Below are 12242 nucleotides of genomic sequence, written 5' to 3' on the forward strand. Positions count from 1 at the left end.
TTGTCACCTGGATTACGTTCATAGACAGTGCTTTCAATCGAAGGAAGTGTGTATCTATACTCCAACGTGGATTGGTTTCGACAACAAAATCCCTTCAGTAAAGGTTAGGGAACGATTGTGGTTTCAGTTCAAATGTCCATACAGCAAACATGTTCTGTCTCGTCCTTTAAGTCACTGTTAACTTTATCAAATATTAACTAAGACCACAATTTTTCCCTAGCCTAACCAAAGTGTTGTGAGCACCTAACATAGCGATACAATCATGCTTTAGTTACTGTAATTTCGCACTGTGGGAAAACAAATGAAAAACATTATTAATGAAAATGTATGATCAGTATCAACATTTTGCAGTATGTACAGTATATACATAATTTCAAGGAAACATGGTTGCATTCAGTCAACAGTGGTTTAAACCAACTGTACTCAATTAGTTTTATTGTCCTAATCTCAACCAGACCTTCACCATAGCAATATCATATCGGCCATTTGGGAGCAAACATTACCTCATTTGCCATTTACGTATGAGTACTGGGTGGATGGAGCAGTTGATTCACAGGATTCTGACCAAGGTTGAAATGTGAAAGGCAGTACACACACACACACAGACACACACAAAATAGGGGAAGGAGTGCAAGAGATGGGACCCAGGTGTCATGCTGAAATGACAACTCCCAAGTAAACTGCTACATGCCCAGACATCTTTCTCCTTCACACACACTTTCCTTGCCTCCTTCTTGCACACACACATTGTTTTTTCCTCTCGGACTGACACTCCATCATAAAAACACCATTCCCTCACTGCCTTGATATCCACTTTTATTGACCCTCTATTTTAGATCTATTTCAGATGTTGCACAGTGGCTGTAGAACTGTGTTTTATGGCCTTTACAAGTGCTTAACTGTCAGCACTGCGTGTTGCCTATTTCTTCAGATGCGCACATTTCTGTTTCATTACTAACCAGTGATAGATTGATGGCCGGTTAGTGCCTTTGTGCATTTTTCTGAGTGGGAACACGATTGGGTGGTTTGACTGCAAACGCTTCAAAGCCCTGAATCATTACACTGATATGGACTTGGTGTTGCAAACGCTGCTCTTGTCCATCAAGTGTGCTGTTGCTGAAAAGGCAAGAATATAGTGATATGGCTGCTTTTCCCTTCCTGAGGTTAGAATTTCTTTTTCTTTTCATTCAGAGCAGTCATTTCGAACCTTTTTTTTCTCTATTTTTAAGTGCCCTCTCAGATGAATCCATTTGATTTGTTCATGTGTTCATTTGAATTCTGAAATGATTTTAAACTTTATGTTTTTAAACACAATAATTATTTAAAAGTGAATATTTTGTTTTTTTATTAATATTTAGTACTACTAATTAGAGTGTCAGGAGCTCGATATTTCCACCATTTATTTATTACTTTCACACCCCCACCAGTGTCTCCATCAGGGGGGTATCCTATGCTACTCATGGCTTCACTACCATCTTAAAATATGACGACACAATGGGGCCTGATTGCCAACATTTGTTATTTTTTGTTCACTATTAAAGAAGTCTCTCCTGAACAGGGTTTTAGCCTTAGGAAAGCTATTCTTAAAAGTTCAGAATAGAAATAAAAGGTTAGTCTAAGGTTAGCGCTGTTGAAATTGGATCAAAGAATAACAGCTTAACATCCTACGGACTGATAAATCAAAATTTAAACCTATTCAGTCAAACCACTGATTAGACCGCAAAGAAAAACTGGGTTACCAAACTATTTTGAGCCCAATTGCAGTTCAGTAATGATCTAAGATGACTTACGCTTTTCTGGACTGAAAAAACATATTCAAAATCAAAGGATATTTTGGGGGAAATGTGGTTACAACAGTATTCTTCCGTGTCATGCAACACTGTGGGGACATCGACAAAATGGAAGATTTAATCATTTAATCGTTCTGCTTTTGGGTCCAAAACTGTTTCAAATGTAAATAATAAATGGTGTTTATCCATGTTAAAATAGTCACTATTGAAGAAAAGACATCAATACAACAGGCGATTCCAAACTTACATAAAAGTGTAATTTCAATTTTTTCTAATGAGCTGTGCTTCTCTACAATCTTTGTATGTACCGCCTGTCAACTGCAGACGGGAAATTAGAAATGCCTCCTCTGTTCGCCATCTGGAATTCAGAGTTAGTAATTATGTGCTGGGTCATTTAGCACCGAGGGCAGAATGTTAATACTGGCGAGGTTTGTGTATGCACAAACAAGCACAAGCCATACATACACTGAGCTCTTTCCTCCTGGTGCGTCAGGTTATCATTCTCAAGGAGCTGGGCAGGCTTTGCTGAGCCGCTGTGTTAATTAGCCTTCCTTGACATATGTATTCAGATCTGTCTTTCTCTGTCTGCCGCACACCCTCTCTTCACACTTACACCATCACCTTATAAGTCTACGCCACCTTTTATTTAATTCATAAAGCTCTCTGGTGTCCAATCAATGCTCTCGCTACACTATACCGCAGGAGGGAGAATTAAGGATACGTCTAACCAAGTGGTATAAAATGGAAAAGTCATGCATACAAAAAGAGAAATCTACTCAGGAATCTGTCATTAATGTCACACCTGCTCACATCCTCATCCTCTCTCCCTGCTGAAGGTTTGGTACCAGCTCCCTTGTGTGATGCCAGTGTCCTTGACACACTCTCCCCTCCCATAATGGACTCATTGTCATTCCATCCACACTCAAGGTGGAAACTTTCTCAAGTGGTCTCTCTCTCTCTGCCACCTTTTTGTGTCTCTTTCAGTTCCTCTCTCTTGCTCTTGCACTCCATTTCCATCACTCGCTGTTGTATATTTTTTTATTCTTGTGCAGGCCGGTGCACACAAACACCCAAAACTTCTGACTTTTCCTCCCTTTTAATTTACTTTCCCCCCCTGCCGTTCTTGCTCCTGCTGCTAAGGTTGCGCATAGACCACCTGCTGCAAGACAAACACACACTCATACACACTCAGACATTACATTACCCAACTGTGGGCATATGCGTGAGCTTTTTTTGTCCGCATGATCAAGCAATACCCAAGTTTTAGCCCAAAGCAAACAGCCCTGTTTAAGATGCAAAGGATACAACAGCGCAGGTATTAGAGGGAGGATACGAACTGGTGGAACTAATAAGCCTCAAGCTCGATTGCCCTCTCTCTCTCTACTTTTTTTTTGCCCTCCTTTCCTCATTCTGTCTCTTTCTTCTCTTGCAGCCAATTTATTAAAAGTCAGCTTATCTTTCAAGGTGTTTGATCGGGGGAATGAGAAGAGGGGATTGCAAATAGACAGAAAAGGCTAGGAAGCCGGTCATTTTATGAAAATTGTCTCAGAAGAGTCACAGAACCTCGTAATCAAACTGGAAACTTTCATTAAACATTACAGATGTGTACCATCCTCACTTCACCCCTCATAATGAAAAAAAACCCAGCTGAGTGTTTCAAATACAATCCGAAAAAACAGACAAATGATCTGCCGTTCAGACAGACACTATCAAGGTAGACATGTTTGAAACTAAGTGTACAGAAAATGGTCAATTTAGAGTCTGACCAAGTGATCTTTTGTTGTTGGCAATCTGGCAGGGACATTGTAGGTAGACTTGCTAAGTCTAGTCTAACTGCTAAGCTTGACTGCAGTTTCCTGAAAGTAGTACCAGTATGTCCTCAAGTCTCAACTCATACCTTATATTACCTGCGCCAATGTGTTCACTTTAGGTTTATATTTCAATTATTTTAGTTTGTAGTTTTAGTTTTGTTCTCATTTGTGCGTGATTAAATTCTGACCTTGAATCACGGCTGATTTAGTTTCCAAACAATAACTCTGTCATTTAAGTAGTTTTACTGTATTTTCCTGAGTTTAGCTGGTCCCAAACTTTATTCCCTTATTCAACGTGTCCTTTACAGGGTGACATCATTTGTCTGTGCCTTCCAAAAACCCACTGTTTGAAATGAAATCTGTTTTATATGTGACAAAGCTGTGGTTATGGTCTGGTTATATTGTTACTTTGTTCAGGTTAGGGGACCTTCGTTCATGGTTACAGTAATAGACGTGGATAAGGTTATGGAACGATCACCTGACTTACTCCTTTGCTCCCGTCATAATATAACTGTACTACATTTATTATATAACTTACGATTATATACATATTTGATACTTCAAGTTACAGGCCGAACATGCCACGTGATGAAGGAACATGCAATAATCTTTTCTGTAGAGTCGACAACATTTGTTGGCAGATCAGAGTTTCTGACACTGACGAGGACAGTTGTTAGACAGAATGAGCCGATTTACGCTAGAACTTATAAACAGATTTTGTTGATGTCATAAGACAATCCTGTAACATTATATAGTATAATTAGATCATTGCTGCACACTGTTTAGTTGGCTGAAATGACTTAAATCAAGTATAAAAAGCTCAACATTATGAGAAAAATAGTTACTCAATAAATTTTTTTTGTGCATATTAACAGCAACATTTGAGTTTGAGTCCTTGCCTGGCTATATGAGAATGACACCTTTTAGTATTTTATATAACATTGGGCACCGCTGACATTGCTGTTGATATGCACCAGGGAACAAATTTCTGATGTTATTTAATAGAAAAATGTATGTTTATTGCAATTTCTATATAAACCCCTTCAGACTCAAATTTACTTGACAGCGTCACAACTCTGTTTTAGGTCTTTCATTTTTTGGTCTTTTATGTTCTGTATTTTTTACGTTGCCCTGGTGATTATTCCGACTGCATCTTCCATCTAGTAACTGCACGGCTCGTTCCTGCTCCTCCTGTTTTCAGTGTCACGCTCCAGCATTTAGTCAAAGTTAATCGGCTTTATTGTGCACTTCTATTGCGCTGCAGAGCTTGGCATGAGCAAAAGAAGATAATGTGTGTTTATGAGCTCCAATCTTCTAAATTTGTATTAGATGGCTTAATTGGGGCAATATCTTAAGGAAATCTTGTAGTGCTTTTGCACCCAGGGGAACACAGTGTATTTTGCCACACTGCAAGATATTTTGTAAAGCAAGGGGGGCTTCTACAGAAATGGTTAAGGTGGCAGGGCTGCTCGGATTGAAATGTTAACAAATTTTTCATTCCAGTTCCCAAGGTGCCGGTTCATACAGTGCTGAAGGAACTTTTAATTACATTCACGACTTGCAGCGGAATGACTAATGAGAATTTTAGGCTTTGTGGATCGTTGCCATTATTTTTTTTTATTCACTCCTCGTGTATTCCAACTAATTGTACCCAGCTTCTCCGTCAGTGGTTGAGCTCAACTTGTAATATATGTGAGCGAGTCCAGTGCATTTATTTGAATATGTGGGGTGTTTAGGTCCTTAAGGGTATGCTCTGGGTGAAAAGCTAATAGAGCATATGGAAAATCTCCCTATTTAAAGATTCCTTCCAAGTATGCTGTCGGCATGTGGTTACAAACATTCTTGAAAGGAGAATTCAGGTTTTTTTAACAAATAGTCTGAGCTGTTTCGAGGAGGTAAACCAACCTAAAGCCATGCTGGGATGTTCCATTTTACTCTTGCTTCTCTGAATATGTGATTGCTTTGATCGTGTTAATTATGATAACTAGCTGGAGGTCAAACTTAAGATTTTCTGCTACCAAACTGAGTGAGGTTGACACACATTTCAAGGATACAGTGTTTGTGTGATTCAGTCAGTTCTGGCCCCATACACCGCTGTCGCCATGGCAACGCTATTTCTCACTGCCATGTAACTACCTTGCACCTGTCTGGAGCGCGTCTTGGGAAGGTCTTATCTGGTTTTGACTTTGTCATTCTTCACTAGGCAGCGGTGGGGTGGGGGAACTGAATTTACAATGACTGAAAAGCTGCAACCAGAAAACACAAGCCAGCTTTTCAAGACAGGCATGTTTTTCTTCTGCTGACAATTTGTGAAGCCGCAGAGGAAAATGCAATGGGAGTTGGCGGTAGTGGTAGGAATAAAGAGCTACCTGTATCAGGTCTCACACCTGGGTTCTTGGCATTAAAAGATGCGCTTTAAGACTGGCACATTATACCTGGCACAAATGTCAGATCAATTGTATATATTGTAGCACTATTGACTGTGCTAAACCCCTTACACTGAGCAGGGACTGTCCAATCCTAGTTTAGCAAACATAAAGGCACAGCAGGTCTGTGAAAGTTTTGATGCTTTTTTGTAAGTGCGCGAGGAATATTTAAATAGTTTGGAGGGAGGTGTCTTTTTTTCCTACATGTTCAAAACCAAAAACACAAGAACAAAAGGAATGTGATTCCCTACTCTACCATTAGCTGTAAGTAGCACGTCTGGCTAACTAGCATACTCCGTGCAGTAGTAACTGAGCATTACTTCCAAAGCCAAGGGGCACAACATCAATCATCAAGTCATCGACTAGTTAGGTAGTTGGTTAGCTAGCTGAGCCAGATGTGAACAAATTATGTTAAAAAACCAACCACCTTATCAACTGTGTTTCCCCATAGATTTTAGGGGACATGTAGCTTTAGCCCATGTAGCCCTCAAGTACATATTTTTACATATTTTTGTTTGAAAATTATTCATCTTAGAGTCAACATTTTCAACCAACTCATGGAGCCAATGTTAGCTTAAGTAGTTAGCAAGCTACAGCTTATTTGTCAGCGACAGTTGACTGTCACTTCAGACAGCAAATTGACGGTTGTCAGCTAGAAAAGAGAAGCCGTATTTTGTCTCTGTCTGAAATCAAGGACCCATTTAATTTATTTGGCAAAAAGGTACTCCAATTTACTTCACGTCTTTCCTTTTTGCTTATAAATCAATTTTCCCACACTTCCCTGTCTCAGTAATCCATCCTCTTCTGTTTTTTTTCCTTGTTCAGATTTTTCTTAGAAAGAAGGCACCTCAGATCTAGCTAGAGACTTGGTTTCATTCTGTTTGTTCTTTCGGCACAATGGGGACCTGTGAGGAAAAGTGCTTTCTTTGCTCTTTGAGTCCAGAGGGCCCCATCAAACTACAGGTGCACATAGAGGAGGGATGGAGGTAGACTGCTTGATAAAACTCACTGTATTCTCTCTTTTATCCTTCCCAATAATAATGTTCATCAGAATATGTATTCTTCCTTTGTCTCTGTATCAGCAGATTTAATCAATCTAACACCTTACAAGAAGAACAATCACATTACTTATTTTTGGAAATAAGGAAGAAATGAGTAGCTAATTTCACTCCTCTGAAACTTAATTTAAGAAAAATATCTTAACGGACAAAAAACTATTTCTGTCTCTTTGAGATGATTTATTTTGTGTTTCACTGCAGTTAATGATGGCAAACGAGGAGCAGTGATTCCGCAGTGATAACACAAAACCTCAGCTTGATGTCTTCTGCTGATTTAAAAGTTGGAATCATCTAAGCTCAAAAGAAGTACAGTGGCTACTCACACATTGAAGAGGTTGAGGCCAATGCGATAGAGGCGTTTTCGCATGACGTCAGTGGACAGCGTGGGAGATTTACAGCTGGCGGGGTTCTCACAGTGGTAGCGTGGCAGGCTGAGGATCATGGCCTGCAGTGCTTCCTTGGACGAGGCTTCAGATGTGGAGCGTGCCTCTGTTGATGTGCTGCTGCTGCTCATCTGCTCTGAGCTGTTGTCTGCTATCTCGGAGCCACACCTCTTGACCTCCAGCGGCTCTACCATGGGTGAGCTCCTCAGCAGTACAGCTTCCTGTGGTGGAGGGATGTAAGAGGGTTCTGTGGGTGGTGGTGTCACCACCACAATCTCCTCTGGGCTTTGAGGAGCAGCCATCTTATCCAGAGGGGTAAGGAGGGTTTGCTCCTCCTCCCCCAGCTCTTCTTCACTTGGAGGAGGAGCAGGGAATTCAACATCCTGCTCATCTTCTTCTATTTCTGATTCTGGGGGTGGTGGTGGGTATCTTGTTTGGGGGGCCGGCTGGATCTATGGGTTCAGCCGGGAGCCTCCCTGCAGGAGGAGGAGGGGGTGGTCTTGCGAGGGGACAAGAAGGAATAGAAGTGACCTGGAGTGGGTTTGTTGTTGTGAAAAGTGGTGTGACAGTGGTGTAAGAGCTCCTTCCTGTTTGGACACTGCCGCGCGAGGGGGTGATGCCAGAAGTGGATGATTCCACGACTTGAAGATGACATCACACGGCAGTTTCTTGGCTATCGATCCTGCCACTGTCACAATCCCGGAACGCATCAATGGTAACTGCTCGCCTGCTTCTCTTGATAGGTCGCCTCGGAGTGCCACACACACGGCCTTTTAGGAATAGTGAACTCTCCCACACAAACCCTGTTTCCCTCTCCTCCTCCATCCTCCCACTCCTGCTGCTGCTGCTGCTGCTGCTGCTGCACTGAAGGAGTCAGCACTGAACTGATAAGTGCCGCCTTCTTGCAGTGAGCACATGGTCTTCAGGCTCCAGTTGCTGAGTGCATCGTCTATGGACTTTGCCAGTGACTGGACCTGTTCAGTGAATGAGTCTTCCAGGTCGGTCAGGGTGCCACCAACTGTAGCAGGCAGAGATGGTGAGCGCACCAATGGGATGCCTGCCAAGTTGCAGCCTTCTGCCAGGGCCCGTTCAGCGGAGAAACCTTCCGTGTTTTGCACACGGACCTTGCGCAGGGAGATGCGTCGAGGAAGACGACTCTCAAGCAGCGAATTGCGGATCTTCTCAAAGTTCTTGCTGAGCTGGTACTGGCGGAAGGCAGTCTGGATCTTGCAGGCAGCGCGGCGGGAGATGAGGTGGCCACCGTATTTGAGCTCTAACATTTCGATCTATAAAATAGAAGAGAGGATACAAAGGGGCAAAAATGAATTGCTGGAATTTCTGTACATCACCAATTCATTACATCAGGACAACTTGCAATTACTGGTAAACACAACTGTCAGGACTCAAATATGATTAGAATATTGATTAGAAATTGATGAACAAACACAGATACACACAGATAGGTAAGGATAGGTAAAAACATTGGCATGGGCTCCTTATCTGTGACTCCCATAATCCCCAATAACACAGACATCTGTATTTGGTTAGGGAGCATGCACGCCATGTCGCTACCAGCGTTGCAACATTTTTAATATTCTCTTGCCTGTGGAGCATTGAAGATGATTATGGTATATGGGTTGAATAGCGGTGTGAAAAACAAGGTGGAGCGTGGGTGGAAAATGAATGAGCTGGACATTAAAAGAGGAATGAGATAATTGTGGTGTGAAAAGAAAAATAAATGAAAATCCCAGGAGATGAAAAGGGTTGTAAAGTCCAATTTCTGGAAGGAGTAGACAAAATTCAAATATTAAAGTACTCCAAATTCAAATAATAATAATATCCTCAGATGGTTCAGTAATTCTATTTTGCAAGCCAGCTTTGTAATGTGTGTACTGAAACTATATACAGCAATTTGGTCAAAGCCACAGTTTGAAAAATAGAGCACAGTAAAGGCTGACTCATGGCATTTGGACAAACTGTTAATTTCCTCAGCAAATAGAACTCATAATCTCTGCGAATTCCATAGAGAGGTCCTCCACGCAACTTTAAATTGTCTGAAACTGAACAAGCCATTAATCTTGCCTGTGAAAAATTGCTCAAATGCTGTGGGAAATAGATAGAGACGTTATATAGCCGCACTCATCTGGCAGCAGCTCAAACACTAGATGAGACCTCTTTGAGTTTCCCAGAACAATCAGGGTGTGGGTATCTTTGGAAGTACCCAGAAAGAGCTCTTATCTTTTCGAGTCACTCTGAAATCCTTTTCATTCAGACTAAATCAATGAATATAATTCTGTTTCTGTTCTAACTTATTCAAGGGCACGAGCGCGGAGGAGGATTCAGCTTTGAAAAGAATAGCAGTTTCACATTCTGTCACTTTACAAATATGAATAAATGTACACGTTCTAAATATACTGCACAGAAGGTGCACATTAAAAATAGCATGGCATTTAATTCTAGGGAAAAGAAATCCTTGTTTTTCCCTCCCTCAGTGTTTTCTTTAGGAGCTGGCTTCTTGTATCAGGGTGATGAAACACGAGGATTAATTTGGTCCAAGTAAAATATCCGCCCTGTAAATGCAATTGAACGAATGGTTAGCATGGGCACAAAGGATCAAAATGTGACTTTTTGGCCGCTAATCTCCTTCGCTTTAGTCCTGGACAAAGTCACCCAACCACCCTGTACGGTCTCCTGATATGCTGTAATGCCTCAAAGGTTTGCAATTTGTGATAAGTGGTTAGTTCAACAAGATGCAGCCTCTGCTGTTGTCACTGGAGGAATGGAATCACATACAAAGCTCTTTAGAAAAGTGAATTGACACTGAAAATCCATCTTATCTACTCCATTTACATTTCACTGCAGAGCCTCAGCGAGCAAAGTGAGACATACTGAAAATATTAAGGTGGTTTCTGAATAGGACAGCGGTTTGGAGCTCTACTGTATCTGCTGACGGCCACTTCTCAGTAGCTGTCAGCTCTTGCAGACTTGTCAAACTCAGCCTGAATATTCATCACTTTTTAATCAGGATTGTTCTGTGACTGCACTATGTGCACTCTTGAAATGACAAGGTTAGCCTTATCGTCATGACTGCACTCCAAAATAGACCTTGTCTAGGGTTTGTTTTGTTTTTAAGTTAGACGCAGAGGTAATATGATTGACCTCATTACTCAGAAAGGTGTCCCTCATCAGACAAATTCTGCAAAGAGTTCCACTGCAGAGGTGCCCTTGAATGTGAGAAGGGGCCGTCAGTGTGGCTGCGTTTGATTAAATGTGGCAGTCGAGCTTGTTTGTTTTGCCTTCTGCGTAAGCCGGGTCAGGGATGATGAATAAAGCATTTGGGTCACGTTGCTTTCTTTATCAGAGTGAGTATTTGATATACTTTGCCATTCAGGTGGAATTACAGCCACCAGGACGAGCTGAGACATGATGTATAGTGGAAGGAAGCATAGAGAGAGGGAGGAAAGTAAGAAAAGTAGACAGGTTTTGATGCCAATCGAGCAAGCATTGTGTTGGGGCTAGAGATGTGCTGGTATGCCAAACTGTGCTTAAACACTCTCAATACAAGCAACTTCTTAAATTACTGTGATTATCAATATTTAAAACCTCCAGATTCCACAGGACAGGCTGCGACGGCAGAAAAATCATTGCAGGACCAGACGACCAGGCTGACTGTGTGCTTGGCTTTAGCTACTCTGTCAAAGACCGGCTACCAGCAAACATTATCTAGTAGACCTACTGTAGTGCGGCAAGTTTATGGGTTCCTAGAGCGAGAGCATGCATCTTACATGAGGGCGGTGAGAGTGAACTAAAAGAGTAAGGTTGCGGACCAGACAACCAAACCATATATTTTAAGTAATGTCCAGTTAAACCTAAAACAACAAATACAACAACAATACTATCTTCTCCTCCTAGGGGAAAGCTAGACTTCGAGCCTAAAGGTACATCATGTTAATACCGTAATATTTATCGCCACAAAATTGGATACCGGCACATCCTTAGTTGGGACCTGACTACTGTTTAGAGTGCTTAGCATCTGTACTACAGGTGGGAAAAGAAACAGCAAAAAGATGGATGAACAGAGCACTGAAGAAACACGAAAACAAGTGGCTCAGGGTATTGCAGAGAAGGTAAGATATAGAAAGAGGTGGCGAGACGGATGACTGTGCCAAGAGTGGCACTGCTGAAAATCCCCCCCATTAACCGACTGTCAGCTCTACCTCTGATCACTTCACTAAGCGCTGATGGAGAGCGATTATTCCGGAGACGCAGTGCTGTGAGAGAACGGCGATGGCACTGCTCCGTTCAACGAGGGTCTCTAAATCGATTTTGATGGGCAGATCAGCACCATGCTGACCTCATGTTCCCCTTTCAATGAGGGGGGAAACAGGTGGAAAACAAACCAGTGCAAAGTGGCACGACACTGCTGTTCTACATGGAGTATTAACACTGAGTGGAGAAGGTGCAAGTGTATAAATTGGATATGTAAATATTTAAAGTCAAGGACATAAAATGAAGCACTAATTTCTTCCATGTGTATAATATGAGTATAGCAAATTTTAGGAAATAGAAATAATAAAAAAATTGAAACATAAGCTCAAATGCACTAATTTTTTAAAAATATCTTCCAGTTGCAATAGCAACCAACTTGCTTGATTTTCAGCATCAGATAGTGATGTTGGCTTGAAATATGGGACTTTCTCTGTCTATATATAAACTATTAATACCCAGAGGCTTTGGAAAAGGAATGTGTTTTAGTCTGGAAATGTTTGCGCAG

At 41.5% G+C, this 12242-nt stretch overlaps 1 protein-coding gene across 1 annotated transcript in view; it reads right to left on the bottom strand.

Moving 5' to 3' along the window:
* LOC118338431 (IQ motif and SEC7 domain-containing protein 3-like) overlaps positions 1 to 12242 on the bottom strand; it is a 101116-nt gene that overhangs the window by 29392 nt on the left and 59482 nt on the right. Inside the window, 3 exon segments of the mRNA XM_035675732.1 lie at positions 7409 to 7893; positions 7895 to 8216; positions 8267 to 8754. Of these exon segments, the coding sequence (XP_035531625.1) occupies positions 7409 to 7893; positions 7895 to 8216; positions 8267 to 8754 (1295 nt within the window).

This window comes from Morone saxatilis, unplaced genomic scaffold (assembly GCF_004916995.1).
Source record: "Morone saxatilis isolate NCDOM2014 unplaced genomic scaffold, NCSU_SB_2.0 Contig10, whole genome shotgun sequence".
NCBI classification, from domain to species: Eukaryota; Metazoa; Chordata; class Actinopteri; family Moronidae; genus Morone; species Morone saxatilis.